This window comes from Ixodes scapularis, unplaced genomic scaffold (genome assembly GCF_016920785.2).
Source record: "Ixodes scapularis isolate PalLabHiFi unplaced genomic scaffold, ASM1692078v2 PGA_scaffold8__174_contigs__length_109621045, whole genome shotgun sequence".
NCBI classification, from domain to species: domain Eukaryota; kingdom Metazoa; phylum Arthropoda; class Arachnida; order Ixodida; family Ixodidae; genus Ixodes; species Ixodes scapularis.
Window position 1 is genome coordinate 64,328,462 of NW_024609883.1, and position 18,663 is coordinate 64,347,124.

At 43.8% G+C, this 18,663-nt stretch overlaps 2 protein-coding genes across 4 annotated transcripts in view; one reads left to right on the forward strand and one right to left on the reverse strand.

The window, feature by feature from the left end:
* Positions 1 to 18,663, forward strand: part of LOC8029397 (POC1 centriolar protein homolog A) — a 183,498-nt gene that overhangs the window by 57,820 nt on the left and 107,015 nt on the right. The gene's annotated exons all lie outside the window — the stretch shown is intronic.
* The window catches only part of LOC115316823 (protein NLRC3), a 34,595-nt gene continuing 31,751 nt past the window's right edge, over positions 15,820 to 18,663 (reverse strand). Inside the window, exon 2 of the mRNA XM_040223201.3 lies at positions 15,820 to 18,231. Coding sequence (XP_040079135.1) covers positions 16,245 to 18,221 — 1,977 coding nt within the window. The 5' untranslated portion in view covers positions 18,222 to 18,231 and the 3' untranslated portion in view covers positions 15,820 to 16,244. The remainder of the gene's footprint in view (positions 18,232 to 18,663) is intronic.

Sequence of the window (18,663 nt, forward strand, 5' to 3'; positions counted from 1 at the left end):
AGGGTTGTTATTTTGAAAAACAAAATCGTGAACACGGCACGTTGCGCAATACCGAACTGGATTTAAAGATTTTTTATTCACTCCGAATCTACAAAAGCTAAGGTCTTCAAACTTTGCTAGTGTGTTGCCTTGTATACAATCATATGGTTCGTCTTTATATGAAATATTGTCCTGGTTAGCGGGAGAAATTTACAATTGCTCACGCGGGCATTTAACTAAATATGCATTGTTTTGAAAATCGTTAAAAAAGGGGACCATCCTTAATATTCTTTAAACTCTCCGAAATTAATGTTTATAATGTGTACTAACAGAATCTGCAAAAACATAATGCCATATTTGCGTGACTTTTATGTTATAAAGCGATAAATATGGCCAAATTGACGCTAACGCGGTTGCCATAAATGGGGCGTGCCCATACCCGTTCTTCACAATTTCATTATTATTAAAAAGTGTAAAAATGCTATGGGGTGGTCAGGAAAAGAAATATTGACAGCACAGAGGTGGACGGTAATTTTGAAGAGAAAATTCCTAACACATTTTTGAGCAGCCGACACAAAACTGCTCATGGGCCGGAGCGATCAGGAGGCGCCACACTGTAATATGCTTCGCAGTGCCTTTTTCAACAGCCGGGGTGTAGCATCTCCGTCTACGCGACGTAAAGGAAGCAACCGGAGCAACTTTGAAAACAGGGGGCCTATGTTTGACAAGTGTTTCGTTTCTCCTCAGAAGAAACGGAAGTGACGGAACTGAAGATATCACGTCTGATTGGTTAGAGGCTCAAATGGCAAAAGTTCCCTAAGTTCATCAAATGTTTCGTTTTTCCTAAAAAAAAAAAAAAAAAACGGAAGTGACGATATTGCATCTGATTGGTTAGAGGCTCAAATGACGAAAGTTTCCTCTTTCGTCCTTTGAGCCTCTAGCTAGTCAGACGTGATATCGTCAGTACCGTCACATCTGTTTCATTTTAAAAGAAACGAAACATTTGTTGAACATAGCCCCCAAGATCAGCCTACAACCTTGGCGGTAACATGATATTTATTTATTTATTTATTTGGTGATACTGCCAGCATTCTGTAGAACGCCCAGGCAGGAGGTGTACAAAAACAATATTCAAAAACAAGCGGAAACAGTACAAACAAACACAGAGCCACTACTCAACAAAGTGCGAGAGTAGTGCTTCACTAAAAGTATCTAATGATCTCAAATTTACAACACTTTCAGGAAGCTTATTCCACTCACACATGGTTCTAGGAAAAAAGAGTGCTTTGAACAAAGCGGTTCGACACAATGGTTCGACAAGTGTTAATTGCTGTTTGCCTCTCGTGGGCCTTGTTTCGTTAAATGAAGCGTAATCACAGAGACGCAGTCGTAAATTACCTTGTATCATATTATAAAGAAACTTCAGCCGTTCTGGTTTTCTCCGGGTTGCTAAATCACTCAATCCCGATCTTGGATACAAATCTGAAACGGATGACATAAAACCATAACGGTTGTACACAAATCGCAATGCTTTTTTTTGCACAGTCTCTAACATAGCAATTGACAGCTTTGTATGAGGGTCCCATACAATACATGCATATTCTAGCATTGGTCTTATGATGGTTTTATAAGCAGTCAGTTTAGTTTCAGGTGAACAGAGGTTATGAGCTATAAACTCAGTATGTGCTCTCCACGACAAATCAGAGGTCATTAAAACTCCGAGGTATTGATATGGTTTAACAGTTTCGAGTGGTACTCCATTGATAGAATATGTAAAAAAAAAAAAGGTTGTTCTTCTGCGTCACGGCCATTTGAACACACTTTCTACAGTTCAGAACCATATTCCATTTTATGCACCCTGCATGAACCAAAGATAAACAATAATTTAATTCTTCTTGATCAGTCAGGTTGTTTACCTTAGCAAATAAAACACAATCGTCAGCAAAAAATCGGCTTTGTACATTGGGGTTGTGTATCTTTAAATCGTTAATAAAAATAAAAACAAAAGCGGCCCAAGCACTGAGCCCTGGGGCACGCCCGAGAAAACGGGTGACTCGGGGGAAAAACAGAGTCAACACTAACACACTGCGCACGGTTAGTAAGATAGGAATCGAGCCATCGTAATATATTCTCGTTACTGATGATGAAGCGTAACTCATGCAGTAGTTTGTCATGGGATATGCAATCAAATGCTTTTGCAAAATCTAAAAAGATAACATCTGTCTGTCTGCCGATATCAATGACAACCGCGAGCTTGTGTATCGTATGAACAAGTTGTGTTACAAAGGAAAAAAGGGGATATAGGAGGTAGGATGTGGCAGAACCTGAACCTGCGCCGCCTGTGAGCGCCAATCAGTCATGGGTAGTAACGCGTTACTAGTGACGCGTTACTGTAATTTCGTTACTTTTTCGTTAACTTGTAACTGTAACGAGTTACTTTTTAAAAATGTAACTTGTAACTGTAGTTCTATTACTTTTTTATGAGGTAACGATGAAAGTAACGACGTTACTTCTGTCGTTACTTTGCAGTGTTTTATGAATAATATATCACTGATCGAGTACAATTTAGATTTTCCTTGCACTTTCCAAATCGTCTATTCCGACATTTCGAGTATCAAGTTGGCCTTGCACAAAGTTGTGAATATGTTCTTTCTCGCGAGTCCCGACCCGAATATAGCCACGTGTAGATTTTATAAAAAAAATATCTAGTTATCTTTACGCACGCGCTCGTACTTTGTGCCTGAACACTTACATCTTAATGTCTTCAAGCACTACCTATGTTGTGTTTTTTTCTTTTTTCTGTGCAAACGCTTTTTAATCGGATGAATCAACCGTAAAACAACAATACACGTGGAGGGCACTGCGTACGTCTCGTATTTTGATTAGCGCCACTACTCCGCACTGCGCATGTTTCGTATTTTGATTTGCGCCACTACTCTGGCGTGAAAACTTTCAAACACTAACTTCGAGAAGCAACTGCTGCTAAGTTACAATATCAAGTAAAAAGCATACTTTTTAATTTTATGCAAAGAAACGTTGTGAGGGGCGTTTTTAGTTCTTCTTAAATTTTTTTTTTGTGTTATAGAAAAGTAACTCAAAGTAACGTCGTTACTTTTTAAAAGTAACTGTAACGAGTTACTCTTTTGTTGCGGTAACTGTAACGGTAACTTCGCTACTTTTTTCTGAAAGTAAATGTAACTGTAACGAATTACTTTTTAAAAGTAACTTACCCATGACTGGCGCCAATAGATCTGCCACCGTAGAGGGCCACACAACACATAGAAAATAAATATACTTAAAAAAAGAAAAGAATTCTGTTTGATTGAGATTGTCTGTATTGGGCATTTTCAGATCAGATCGAGCGACCATGTCCGACGACATTTTTTTTTTGTTTTTACCCAAATATATATATTACTTGCTCTGCAACCGCAAAAACATATTTAATTTTTTTTTTTTTTTGCGGAAACTATATTTTTTTTGGGGGGAACAAAAATCACAAAGTTGCTGTCGGTGTACGAACATGTTTTTGCGGCTTGTGTGAAACCGTCCCTTTGAATATTTAGAAAAGAAAAACTGTTGTCGCCTCAGGTTTAATCTTTTTTGTGCAGAAACTGTACACAAGATTAAAGTAGAAGTTTGGGCTAGTTGGTATTTCATGATTAAAGATTAAAACAGCGCAAGGACACGGACAAGAACAAGAAGGTAGACAAACAAGGCGCTGTTTGTCTACCTTCTTGTTCTTGTCCATGTCCTTGCGCTGTTTTAATCTTTGTACACAAGATAAAAGGTGGTAAACATGTATTATCGATTACGAAGCAATGCAGTGTTTTATGGATCCAGATCTTCAAAGACTGGAAATTCAAGTTTTTTTCAACATGATTAGGACGTGCTTTTTCGATATGCGCATAAATTGTCATTAAAATTGAAAACCATAACCTTTCTAAAAAAAAATACACTGAAATTTAGATAGGTTACCGATTTTGCGATAATTAAAAAATCAGTTTAAAATGAAGGCCATCTTAATTTGTCTTTTACTTTTCACAGATCAAGGCTCATAATCTGTCCTATCAGACCCTTCAAAAACATATCGCAATTTTTTTTTTTTTTACAGGGCGCTAAATATACAGAATTGCTGTTACGGGAGTAGAGAAGGATAGGACGTTGCCGACTTCAAACAAGGACAAGAAAGGGGTCGAAAATGTATGAACTCTGTGAAGAGAAAGGAATGTAACAGGATTTCGTGAAAACATGAGAATTCATACGAAAGAATACAGGTGAGTTGCATTCTTGCAACTCGCCTGTAATAGACTACTTCCATAAAGCCCTGCATGCAACACGGCGCGCATTGCAGTCTGGGAACTAGTTGGCCAGGGAGGAGAGTGGCATGGTTTCGGTTTCGATCGACACGTCGACAAGAGATTACACACAGAGCGTGGACTATTAACGGCCGTTATCTGATGTTTTCTGGTCCCGAGAGCGTCATTTGTGGTCTCTAAACTAACCTAAATGGCCAGAACTCGAAGCTTTAGCACAAGCCCGAGACATATAGCTTGTCTTAACACATGCTTGTTGTATTTTTGTACTTCAGCATCTTGCTTGTGTATGAATCAAGAAGCTGTAGCGACCAATAAGTATGCATACATCGAGCTCGCGCCTTCACACTAGTGTTGTTGACGAGGTAGTTTGTTTGTTTAGTGCGTTCATAGACGAAATATTACTTTTTGCAATTACAGTTTTCTTAATACGCCTGAGTACATGAGGTAAAACTCGGAGACATCATTGAAAAGCTCAATTATAACACACTTCTTATCTCTTATATCTGTACTGACCCGCAGCACTGCACGAAACGAAGTCCCCACCCACTTGCATTTCACTAACATTCAACATCGCGTATGCGCATAACGTTATCCTGCAATCGTATAGGCACATTCACACATACAAACCATTTTAAGAAAGCAAAAGTCGAGCACTTGTGTAAAAAATATCGCACCGCTCGCTAGAAGTACGCCGGACGGGCATGAACCCCTCTGCGGTGCGCCAAACGAACGAAATTATTCAAAGTGCATTTGACGGTTGCTAATGGCCATAATATTTGTTATTTGCTTGCTTTCTTCCTGCCTGAGTATTCCGAGATAATTTCAGACACACCGTTCAAGCACAGATCTTGGGCGTCAGTAAAAGCTCGTCCAAAAAGGCTTAGCGAGGAGTGGGGGACGCTTGTTAGGACCTCCGTCGTAGCTAGCCGATCTCAGTGTTTGCGAAAACTTAATCTTCTATCAGCATGAAATTTGAGTGGGAGATATATAATGACACGAGGAAGACATCATAGTAACTTTGGTGCAGTAGTGAGGTCGAATTTATTGCGTTTCCTTAAAACTTCATGCTTCAACGCTGCGTTCAACTTTGATACTCCTGTGAGGATGTGGCTTGCTTTTCGCCCAATGATCAAATTTCAGTTGTAGTTCACTGGTACTAGACGGGGTTATTGAAATTGAACTCAAAGGTAAGGTGACTAAGCCACGTCTTACTATGTTTGCATGCGCACTCATAATATCCGGTGTTTCGGGAAGCAAGGAAAGTGCCACGGTCTTCGTTTTGTATCGCTCGAGAATGAGTGTATTGTACATTCGTTAAAAGTCAGGTAATCGAAAACGTAAGCAGCGCGTTCGGTCGCGGCACGATAGCATGAGATGGAGCTGCTCAGTCGAAACCGAAATTGAGTGGCCAACTAGTTCCCAGAGTGCACTGCGTAGTATTTAGCCGCGATGGGGCGCGTCGGTTTTGGAAGAAGTCCATTGCACATGCATTCTTTCTGCCGGACGCTGACCTGAGTCGGTCACAGCGCTCTCCTGGCACACCGAGGAGGAACATTTTTTTCCCGTTTTGCCTGTAGCGATCACTGTTCCTTTCTTTTCAGTGGCACCACAAGCTCGGGACCTGGATCTGCTTTTCGCAGCCATACAAAAGTTTACTTTCAAAGATCCTTGCTAAAACAGCCGTAGTTGCAAAGTGTCGGACCGCGTACACTGCCACAAGTAACAGGACTGAATTCCACGCACAACAGAAGCAGAGTCCCATTCCTTTGCTTTCATGTCCCTGAACGCTTTGGCGTCAGCTTTCGGGAAATGGATTAGTTTCACGTTCGGCAGATTAGTGTTCAGTGGGGCAACCATCTCCGACACAGACTTGACCATCGACGTGGTGGGCCGTCGGGGGTTAACGTTGCTTGGTGTTTGACACGACCCCCGATCCTGTCGCAGACACTCTTGCCATGTCCAGTTGCTGGAACAAATACACTTTGCTAACGGGTACTTGTTGCTCTGCAGCTCGTGTGGTTTGTACTTGTTTCTAAAGTGGCTTGCTGCACCACCACTGACGTAGGTCACATAAGCAGTTTTGTGAAAACAATGTTCACTTCAATGCACATTTAACCAGCCTTGGCCAGTAACTAGTAACGCGTTACCAGTAACTAGTTACTTTTTCCAGTAACTTTTACCTGTTATGCGTTAATCTTTAATACTGGTAACTTGTAACTGTAGCACTGTTACTTTTTTATTGGGTAACTGTAACTGTTTAAGCCGTTACAGTTACTTTTTTTTAAATATATAAATTAGAACCCACTGCCGCGGACATGGAGAAATTGCCATTTTGAAGTATTTCTTTCCAAACTCCTCGCTGACAAAAAAAAAAAAAAGAAGCGTGGCTACGCATTAAACAAACGAAAAATCGCCTGGTTCAGCCCATGACCCAGAACGAATGAGGGACGAGTCAACACGAAACTGGGAGATTAAGGAAGCGGCGCCCGCGGTGGTAGGGGCGGCAAACAATGTCTGTTTCACCGACTTTGGCTCACTCTTCTGTGGTGGGGTACCATCTGTGGGTGTCGGTGGTTGTGCGATGTCTCCGAGTATTTCGTCTGGGCTATGTCTGGGATATGTCCGTGCTGTCGTTTTTACACCCAGCCGTTCGCCGTTTCCTCATTCCTATTAGTTTTCAAGGAAGCTGTCCCCATATTGTGCAGAAAGCCGGCGCTTGTTTAACTTATTCATTCTCTTCGAAGCCGCTCGAGTGCACACGACTTCCACAGTAGGCGTTTTTGACATAGACGCCGCGGTAATCATCGTAGACTCGTAAAGCACCAGAAGCTGATTGTTCCCTTTCCGCGTTTATTCTTTGGAAGCTGCTTGACCTGCTATGTTTAGGCCTGCTTCCCAGTATATTCCAGAATGTAATTATGTGACCATCTCTGTCCTCATTCGTTTCGGAGTGAAAAATAAACCAAAAAGGTTCAATGAGGCGCGCCGATGAGATTCAAAAAACAGAAAAAAAAAGGTTGATTGTAAGTTATAAGAATTATTGCAAATAAATTATGCACTACAAAATGCTCAAACGGCGAATGACGCAAAAAAGAAACACCCTTCGGGTTTAAACTTCTCTAATTTCTCAGTTTACCTTACTTTTCACTATAGTGTAACAAATAAAATAATATTGTCTTGTTTTGCGATGCCTTCTGTCCATTTTCTGTACTGTAACGAGAAAGTAACGACGTTACTGTTTTTGCAGTAACTGTAACTGTAACACGTTACTTTTTGAAACCGGTAACTGTAGCTGTAACAGTTACTTTTCCTCCCTAGATAACTGTAACTGTAACACTCCTACTTTTTACTGGTAACGTGCCCATGACTGTATTCAACCCAGATAGACGTTATAAATTGATTTATAGCTCAAATATTTATCCACGAAATCAGAAGCCTGGTAGATTCAGTAGAACAACAGCTGTAGAGGTCAACGTCGCCATTTTCAAAAGAATGCAGTTTTAGGAAGTTTTTGGCTCCAAAGACTCATGTTCCCCCCCTAACTAAAGGACGGCCTATGTTAAAGGGAGCCCGCCAACCTCCCTTTACAGCTATGGGGAGCGGCCTCGGGCCCATGAACTCGAAATAAAAGAGTAATATATAAATTTATGCTCTTTAAGTGATACAACAAATTGAATATTTCTAAGTAGCAATGAACAAAATAATTCTGAGTGGAAACATGATAGAATACGCAATAAATGTATACTCAAGGTAGCAGTTCCAATCATTACGCGTTCCATTGAACGTGTCTATTTTAAAATTACGGCCACTTGGGATACAACACGACGGCATACGCAAAGGACACCATTGAGCTGAGGAGCCCATATGTTATCGTACTCGCTTCCAAGCATTGGAGCGTGTCTCTCGGAGTGCCTGTTCGGCGGTGTTGGACTTTTATTTTCAGAAGTCTCGAAGGGAAGCACCTCATTTTAGAGTTCGCCTTTATGATGCCGCCGCCAGTGGCTCCTTGTACAGCAAAGCAAACAACAGCAACCACAACAAACTAGGTAATAACTAGAGGCCAGATGTTTAGGCAATAAAAATGGCACTTTTAGGCGCCTATAAAAAGAACTAAAAACTTCGTAATAGGCATTTATAGGCACAATCAGTTTTTACTCATAGGGTGTTTTTAGAAGCATTTAGGGTCTCTGCAATTCAAAGAAATACACAATAAAGTGGTACAATAGTAATTAAAATTTAATTTGCCCAACATTCGAGAAAAATAGTTGACTCAAGGCCACACCGGTACTAGGCTGTCCCATGCTGTACATAGTCTAACTAGAAAAAATGGTAAACATTATGAAAACAATAGCAAACATGCACCATCTCAAGATACTTGGGTGCAAACTTCTGCCACTTGTCGCTTAGAACCAGTTTGTACGCTGAAAAAGAGCGTTCAACGTCAACCGATGTGAGTGGGGCAAACTTGTATTTAGGAATATTCAATGTTTCGACAACCTCTGGTACCCTAGAGCAGTGGTTCTCAAATGGGGGTCCGCAAAGGCATTCTAGGGTTCCGCGAAGCCCCTTCTTCATGAGTCAAGCCCGGCAATAAAAGTTCTATTTTTTTAGATTGAGCAGAAACTTTTTCAATTTTCGGGCGAGTTTTTTGGTGCCTATGTCAATGAGAGCCTCACACTACTTCACACTTCAGTACAGTACCTCACACTAGCCCTTACTTATTTCACATGTTAAATCATTATCATAGTTAACCTATACATTTCCCTTCACATCACCACGGACGGGGTCCTCCATCATCTCCGCCGAACCACAAGGGGTCCGCGAAGCATCATTGGTTGAGAACCACTTCCCGTAGAGTGTTCCCCGGTGAGGACCTTCGAGACTTCTTTGAGTACAGAAAACCCACTATTTTTGCTCAAGACGGACTGAAGCTTTGAACGAACTTGTACAGCAGCGGGGCCTGCGGGGATGGCGTCGACTCGTTCTTGAACGTTTGAAATGAGCCCAATGTTCCGAGCCAGAGTTTCGCCAGCACTTTCGAGGCTCTTGATTGTGTCCGCCACAAACGTGAAATCGGAGCACAAATACGCCAGGTCACCTTCGAGAAAGTCCTCGCAGAGGATATCTTTTACCTTTCTGACTGAGACACTATCGTCTGTTGGAAACCCGTTAATGACCATCTTCACACCAGCAAAGTTAGTACTGTAATACTGTACAGCTTTAAAGGGGCGCTGCAATCATATTTAAGCGTCTACCTTTTTTGCGGTTTCCACGTCTCTTGGGGTTCGGGCAAGCCAGCGGGCACGGAGAGAGTAACTAAATACCGGTGCATCATATTTTAACCGGACGACGCGAAAACCTCCTCCACCGACGGGGGCGACCCGCGGTACCGAAAGCGCGCGAAATCTGACGTCTTTGGTCCTGGGCTTACTACTGGTCAGAGCCGCTAAAAGCTTCTTTTTTGTCGAAATACAAAATATAAGTGGCGCGAACCGTTTCAATTATTTATAAAAGTAGTTTTTGTTCAGTATTTTAGATCAGAAAAGAAACAAATGCAGTTCATAAAGTACAGAAACAAGAAATAACCCGTCGACAAACCCGCCGTTTCCACCAAACGGTGGAAAAGGCGGCGCATACTAGAAAGGAGTAGTGGGATCAGGCGCCGACACGGAGAGGTCCAGGATGTATGCGGCGGCGCTGCAGTCGTATGGACAGGAGGATCCGACCGGCTCCGAGCGTTTCAAAGGCATTCGGCGAGCAGCTTTGTCTTGCAGTTTGGCCGTTTCGCGGTATGGCAGCGCAAAGTGGCTTTCATTCTGGACTGATCTTTACCCCACGTTTGCTGTTGTTTGTGGCCAATGAAGTGTCATGCTGAATTAGTGTTTAATCGCACAACAAATGCAATGAGAGCCGCTCTGGCTCCCCGCTGCATACATCCTATTCGGAACATGGTTTAGTGATGCCGCAAACTTTTTTCTAATTGAAGTTTCGATGATCGAATCAAGCGGTTCGAAAGGTTCGAAAGATTTCGATTTTTCGAATTGTCTACATCGTAAAATTCGACGGAAGTCGCATTTTCGAACTTGTTGAGCTAAGAAGTTCGACGCTTTTCGAAACGTCGAACTTAGTATGCTAAGAAATTCGATCTTTTTCGAACTTTCGAACTTATTGCGCTTCAAAGTTCGATGCTTGTCGAACTTCCGAACTTGACTGACAAAAAAATTCGATGAATTTCAAACTTTCGAAATTATTTATCAAGAGAATTCGAAAAGTTTCGAACTTTCGAATCCTGAAAAGTCAGAATTTCGACAAACTTTTAGGGTAAAAGTTCGACGTTCGTCGAACTTCGAAAGACCAGCGGGCGGTTTCCTTTGAATTCAAGTAGTGAGGTACATTCGTAGTTTTTTTTTTCTCGAACTTTTACACGCGGTGCTGCGTTCCTTACGAAAGACAATGGTATTTGTTTCAATGTTCTGGCATGCTTAGTTTTAAAGAAATAAATTTCCGAAGGGGCGAGGAAGGACGACGGGTTTTTGATGATTATCGTTTGTGCCAGATTTGAAGCGCGCTGTAGCCGAAGCTATTCGTGGTAGAGATGTTATACTTTTTTTAAGAATGATCTATGTATAGCCTAGGTAAGTGCCGTCTTAATATGTGATTATTGTTATTCAACGTGAGTTTCGAAGAAATGTCCAAACATGTATCTACATGCAATTATGCCCTGAACTTGATATTTATTTTTGTCTAAGTTGTTTGAGGTATCGCATTTAAATTAACACCACAGACAGTACATATCATTGCCATCTGCAGAATACAAAATAATGTATTTATTGTTTTTTTTCACGTTAAGGAATGAATTAACTCATGGGAGAAGATTTCTAATAGTGTTCAAGTTCAGCACGTCATTAAAAGAAAACTTTTTTTTTTTTTCGCTTCACGATTTTGGGACGTGTTTCTTTTAGCCTGTACATATTTTGGTAAAAGAAACTTGTTTCGAAGTTCTGAACCTCTGCATACGCAAGAATACAACACTTCCGGCGAATTCTTGATAGTTTTTTTTTCTCCAACTTTTAATCCCCGCATTTATTCTTTTTTTTTTTTTTTTTTTTTTTTTACTATTGGCACAGGTATTTAGGTTGAAAAGACATAGCTTTGAACTTCCGAACCACTAAGCATGTGACGAGTAGTGCCTTCTGACGAGTTTCTCACAATGACCATCTACGCAATCTTTTATGCAGTGAAGAGCGACAGTAGCTATACATATGCATAAATAATTTCAGATTAAAATAAGCTCGACCACGCCCTCTTTTCCCGTATTGTTCTCTTTAACAGTCCGAAATATCTGGAAGGTAAAAAGAAAACTGAAGCCCCCCCCCCCCCCCCCCCCTTGCTACCCTCTTACCCCCCGTTTTTCCTTTTCCGACGCCACCTGTATGGTAGAACGCTCCTCGACCTCGTCTTGTGTCGGCTTTTTGCGAGGCGATTCCTCCGTCCCAGAAAATAAACCTCCAGGACAATTACAAACTTAACTTACTATATGCCAGCGTCACCCGGGCGGCGTTCGATCAGATTACTACCAGCGTGCAAGGGGTGGCGAGGTAGTTTGCCAGGTCGCTTCAAGGTTTTTCTGAGCCTCAACCTCCTGCCCGCCCCTGGCCGTTTTGAACTGGATGAGTCTCGTAAAACAGTGTGTTCGTGTGATTACTACTGCGTGATGCAGGTCAAAGACTCCCCCCCCCCCCCCTTCCCCACCCCGGGCTGGCGGTCACAATTACTGATCCATGGTCACACGTCACTCTGCACTGGCAAATATTCCAGCACATCCGGGACACTCGTCGCCTCATTTAATTGCGTGACCAACTTCGCAGAATCTAGATATCACACCCTAACTTTTCTAAACTTGATTTTGTGAAAACCAGTGAGTCGTGAAAACGTTATTTGAAACAAACTGTGGAGGAACTTGAAAACCGTGCTTCGAACTTTGAAAACTTGGACTAAAAAGAATTCTTCGAAGTTTTTTTTTTTTTTTTTTTTTTTTTTTCGAATTTATTGTTAAAAAACAATAATCGAAACCTTCGAACTTTTCGAACTTTATAGAGAAAGAAATTCGAATTGTTCGAACTTCATGTCTATAAAACTTCGAAGCGTTCGAAGTTTTCGAATTTTATTTCCAAAGAATTTCGAAATCTTCGAATTTATCGAACCTGAAGTAAAAAAATATTCGAAATATTCGAATCCGAAATTTTAGAAACCGTGAAAGCTTCGAACTTTTCGAATTCGAAACTCGACTGTGATCGAAAGTTGCGAATTTTTCGAATTCGAACCTCGGTCGGTACAAAAATATCGAAATTTTTCGAAATCGAACCTCAGTTCGCTTCGCAAATATCGAAACCTTTCGAAATCGAACTTGGGGTGGTTCGCGACATCCCTAGTTTAGTGGCGCTCTCTCCCGCCATCGACACGGAGTGCTGCAGCTGTGAGCGCTCGCTTAGCTCACTACCCCTCCTCTAGTTCACGGCCACGCAAGCAACCAAGGACGTCATGAAGGAGGTTATTTTTAGATGCGGAGCATCTCTTGCTCGGGCTATGTCCCGCAGCGTCGTAGTCCGCACTCACACTACGCATGCGCAACTCTCCTTGCTGCGCATGCGTTCTCTCTCTCTCCAACAGCTGCGCGAAGTGCACGCAGCTACCACCTGCGTCCCTCTCTCCAACAGCTGCGCGTGCGTTCTCTCTCTCTTCAACAGCTGCGCAAAGTGCACGCAGCTACCAGCTGCATGCACTTCGCGTGCGTTCGCTTCTACTCACACCGCGCGTGCAGGCGCAACTCTCCTCTAGTTTCTTCTCCTTCAAGTTTGAATATAAGCAGCGGTAGCGCGCTGCGCGCATTCAAGGGGAGGAAGTAGCCGTGTGGGCTAACGCGTCTCAGCTCGGAGCGTGGAGCGAAAGCTTGCGCTGGGAACCTCCTGGGTTCGAGTCCCCGCCACCCCCGCCCGTTTCGATCTGGACGAGTTTCGTACCGGCACGCGTTCGTGTGATGACTACTGCGTGATGCACGTTAAGAATCCCAGATTAGCGGTTGTACTGCACTGGCTAAATTTCTCATCTACAGCTAAGAGACCGATTACCCGTTGAGGCGCATCTCCATCAAGGCTGTATAAACATAAAGAGCAAACCAATTTCTGCGCGCAATCAGTTCACCCGCTGTTGACTCCACTTCACTCCGTTCTTCAGATGAAGTGTGATGGAACGATGCTCCGCATCACCCTATGGTTCCCCTCGGGAAGATGGTGTAATTTTTTTATTTGCTTGTTTTTGTAATTTTAATTTGCCTATAACTTTTAAAATAAAGCGAAATTCGAGAAAAGAAAAGTTTTATTAAGTTACTATGTTAAGTGCACTCAGGTTCGGTGCAAATTAAGAACCAGTAAAAAGTCCTTGCAGGGCCCCTTTAACTCATGATTCGTGCTCATATATAGAAAAGGCACGATAGAGACCAAAGGAACAAAATAGGCATTTGCCTAAAGATCCGGCCTCTAGTAATGACCTTCGAGGCAATATTTGACAAGTTCTTTGCGTTCACTGCCCGAAATCTCGACCCTATCACGGCGGTTGCAATGTCCCGTTGTTCCGCATTTGTCCAGGAAGGCTAAACTCGTAAAAAGACGTCAAACCTTTTTCGACTGGATTTGCGGGCGTTTGCCATAATGCGACAATTGCACAGAGGTTGCACAGTTGGGGGAGAAACAGATTTGCAACCCCTCAAGGAACACACCCTTTACCACTACGTCGTCCTGCTTTCCTCTTTGACTTTGACTTTAAATGAAACGAGTTATAAAGATTGCTCGTCAATCGCGCTCGCCTCGCCATTGCCTGCATTTCCAGACGATGTCGGCGATGTGAGGAGCTGAAAGTCGACATGAAGTTTTTCAAAATAGTGGGATGGAGGCTATATACTCTGATAATACAAAACCGGGGCATTTTACTCCTGATGAGATCACTTGATTATCATGTCTGCATCATGCCTCAATGCCGTGGTTACAGTCACAGCAAATCCGTGGCACTTGCGCCGCTCACGTCTACCTCCACGGGCTCACACCAGCGCGCACACATCAAGCTTTAGGAAATAGTGATCAGTACTGTTACGAGTCAACTTTCTTTTGTCTTGACAGTAGGTTAACCTCTAATACAAAAGCCTGTGCCGAGAAAGAAAAACAAAATGCGCGTTCTTGTCCAAATAAATATGTTAGTTAAGGTAGTTCCGTGCAGCAGTCGGGTACAGTGCGCTTTTTGACTAGGCTCTGGTTCCAACGCGGCTAAACTGCAGTGTCACTTTTAGAGTGCAACGGTGGGTTTTTGTAATATTTGTGAGCGGTTGTTTTTGCAGTTTGCTTTAGAATCTTGAGATTTGCAGCTTCATGAAACAGGGGGGGGAGACCTATTCCTATTGGCAGACATACTTTAGCAGATATGATGGTTTTTGCTGGCATTTTATAAACTTCGAAGTTTAAAAGGGGGAGGGGAAAGAGGCTTTATCTCAACTAAATCATTGAGCTATGCTTCAATTTTCATATCCATTGTAAAATGGAACCTAATCAGATTGCGGATTGGATGCAGATGCGGATCGGACACGTATATCCGAGGGCCCAGATCTATATTTTTGCTGAGGCGGCCCACAAATGTGTGCGAACGTCGGAGTGTAGAGTCAATAAATAAGTGATACTATGAAGTGCATCATTGAATGTTTTGTGGGAGGAAATTATTGTCTTGGAGAAAAGGAGCCAATCGGTGAGAAAGTTGTTCTTTACCTCAAGAAAGTTACTGATTTTCACTAAAAATCGCTTTAGTGTAGGGGTGCACAACTCAAAAATGATGCAGGTTTTCAGCACGGGTTTTCAATCTCTGGCAGACAGATTTTCAATATCTGGCATCATCGCACCGGTTGCCGCCTTGAGAACATCTTGCCGTGTCATGTCTGCAGGCCGCATGCGGCCCACGGGTGTCATGTTGTGCACCCCTGCTTTAGAGCAGTGGTTCTCAACCACTGATGTTTCGCGGACCCCTTGTGGATAGGCAAAGATGATGGAGGAGCCCGGTCGTGGTGAGAGGAAGGGAAAGTTATTGGTTAAATATGATAGTAATTTAATAAATGGATATAACTAAGGGCTAGGCTTTTTTTATTGACACATAAACGAGAAACACTCATTCAAGAATTGGAATGTTTATTCTCAATCTGAAAAAAAAGACAACTTTTATTGCCGGGAGGCAGGGTTTCGCGGACCCCTAGGATAACTTCGCGGACCCCAAAAGGTCTGCAGACCCCCATTTGAAAACCACTGCTTTAGAGCATTCCGTACAGCCAAAAATGCTGTCCCTAGAAAAAGTAAAGAATGCATGGACATTAATTGTCCTCAGAAAGCGTGTTCCTCTTTGGCAGGGAAAGAACGGAAAACATTCTTTGGCCAAAAAGAACCTAAAACGTACAAGCCACAAGAAAGTAAAAGCTTCATCGACAGTAGATTAGTTTTCTTCCCGACAGTAGATTAGTTCTGATAAGCATATGGTTTAGAGCACTCAGTTTGGGGTCGTTAATTGAAACCGATAGGAGGTGTTCCCATTATTTTTTATTCTGATATTTTCCCAGCGATGTAGTCACACCTTGCCACATATTTACGAGCATTTCGCTGTGGTGAGTGACTGACGTTCCTCCCACTTTTTTATTCCCCGACCTAAATAAACGATACAATCATATTAGTCTGTCCTAAGTAAACAGAGAACAAACACGAAGGAGTGGACAAGGCCAAGTGCCCCTTTATGTTCCTAAATACCCTGGCAGTAAACTGGAGCATCAACGTTCATCAGTTCATCAACGTGGCATTCAGAAATATTTCAAGTTCACGTGTCTTGTAAACCCGCTCTCTAACAGGAATCAGTTCGAGGACATTAGAATCACAACGCTCCAAGACGGCTCAGAGCATCCGCTATGTCCTGCCTGACCTCGGCCTCCCGCTTCCCTGTTCGCTTCATCACCTCCTCAACTAAGGCCCAGCTCGTGTGGACCTTCCGGAGCGCTTCGGCAGCACGTTCGTCCTCAGCTTCCCCGGTGACGAACTCTGCAGCGGGGTACAGGAGGGCCTTGTTCCTCCGCAACGCCTCCCACACCTCCGGCAAGCCTTCCACGTCCTCCGCGTCCCACTCGATGCGCAGGTCGAGGAGAGTGTAGTTGTGGCGCATGCTGTTTGCCAACGTCCTCGCGACCTCGGGATCCACAGACCAGTACTGGCAGAGGGTGAGCGAAGTCAGCGTATTGTTGACCTCCAGCAGCTTTCCGAGTGCGACGCCCATGGGGACTGTGAGGTATGAAACATACGTCGTGAAATCTGCCACGCTCCTGTTGTCCCGGAGAGCATCGAGGAGTCTGACGAGGTGCGTCTCTTCGTGTTTTTCGTCGGGAGAAAGACGGTGGTGGACGGCCCTGATAGTTGTCGTGCCTCTGAGAAGTGCAGCAAGCCGGTCGACGAGGAGGTCAAACGAGAACTCTTTTGGGTAGAAGCTCACTTCCGTCACGGTATGGCTGGCGAGCAAAGCGTCGAAGAAGGCATCCAGATCTGCCGGAGGAACTTCTGGATCGACGTCGACATAGACCTGCGGCATGTGGTCGCCGTGCCGCAGAAGCGTCGCCAGGTCCTTGAGCCACTTCTGCTTCCAGATCACGAAGATCCTCTTGAAGGCACCGGCACTTTTCGGATCTTCAAACAGCCTCGCGCGGTGTTCTTCCAGAATGTCGACTTCTGAGACATCCAGGCGCTCCAAGGTCGTGTTGACAGTCAAGGCATTTACAAACTCGACGAGCGACGCGGACGTCAGTTGGCCCTGTGGAAGAGACAACTCGCGCAGAGTCTTGTTGTGTCGGAGGGCTTTTGCAATAGCCATGGCTCCCCCGTCTCCGAACGAATTTGAGTCGAGACCAAGCTCTACGAGGGTTTCGCTGGCTTCGATGAGCGCTGCAAACTCAAAAGCGGAGGCGTTATCGAGTTCATTGCAGGGAAGGCGTACAACCTTTAGGTTCTTGAAGACCTCAGAATATTTCATAAAAAAGGGGATCTCGTGTGGCTCCAGGCCAAAGATGTAAATCTCTTCGAGCGAAGATCCGTCGTGCAAACCTTCGAGAGCAATTCGTGCGCATTCCTTGTTAACCCCTTCCATGGTTAGTTTCTTCAGCGACTTGCTTGTGCGCAATAGCTGAGCGAGGACACGGGCAGCAGAAGCACTCAAAGAGGTATAGCTTAACTCTACTGCCTCCAGGGATGGACAACCCTCGAGCTTCGCAAGAATCTTTTCCGATCCGGACTCGGGAACAGTACTGTGAATTATCTTGAATGACTTCAGGTTGTGGTTCCTGCCCAACGTGTCTGCAAGCTCTTCCACGGAGGCGTCCGTTAGTGTTGCAGAAAACAATGAAAAGTGCTCCAGCGTGGTCAGGTGCCCAAGCCCCGAAACTGAACTCGCTTCAACGCTTCGAAGTCCTGGATACGGAGAGCCAGAGAGGAGGTCTCCGGCTCTGCTGACGGTATGAATACAGCTGTGACGGCTAAGCAACCAGTCCTTGAGGAAATCCGCTTGCAAGGTGTCTGCATCATTTGGTGTTGTAACAAAAACCCATTCCACCACCAGCCCTCTGTCGGCACTTTCGGTGATCTGGAGCGATGCAGTGTGGAGGATTTTGTTGCAGACTGGGAGACACTCGCATAGCCAGCAGGGCTCTTTTTCTCTGGCGGAACACTGCCTCAAGATGTCGACCCCGTCTTCTTTCAGCCTCAGCCTCATGTCGTTGAGTGCTTCGCGACAAGAGGCATACCTCGGTTTCCTGATCAGTTGGTCCAAAAACTGTTCCTCGGAATTCTGGTCCTCTCCGACGTCTGCCATCTCTGCACAACTGCAATGAAGTTAGGTATGTTATATGTACAGGTTACAATTAATACTGCACTATCAGTTAAATAGGAGGATCCAGTAAAATGTGTTTTTCTAGCACAAATGAAAATAAGCGCATAAAAAGGTATCTTGTAGACACGCCACGGGGAACGGTTAGCTCGAATTACGTAGTGTAATATTTAAACTGACCACTGTCATGAAGTACATTAACAATTTTCGGCATTCCGTGAAAGTTCTGCCAAGTAGCACCCCCAAATTTGTCAGAGATTCCCCGGTTCCGTCGGTTCCGTCTCGCAGCAAGACGGAAGCCACGCCGATACCGGCACACCGTTGTTCGATAGCACGTCAATTTGTTTTTAGGCAGTATGCATGAACAAACCTTTAATGCAGCGCTAACTGGTGTTTCGGCTTTCCAATCTAAGTATCTTTATTCGCT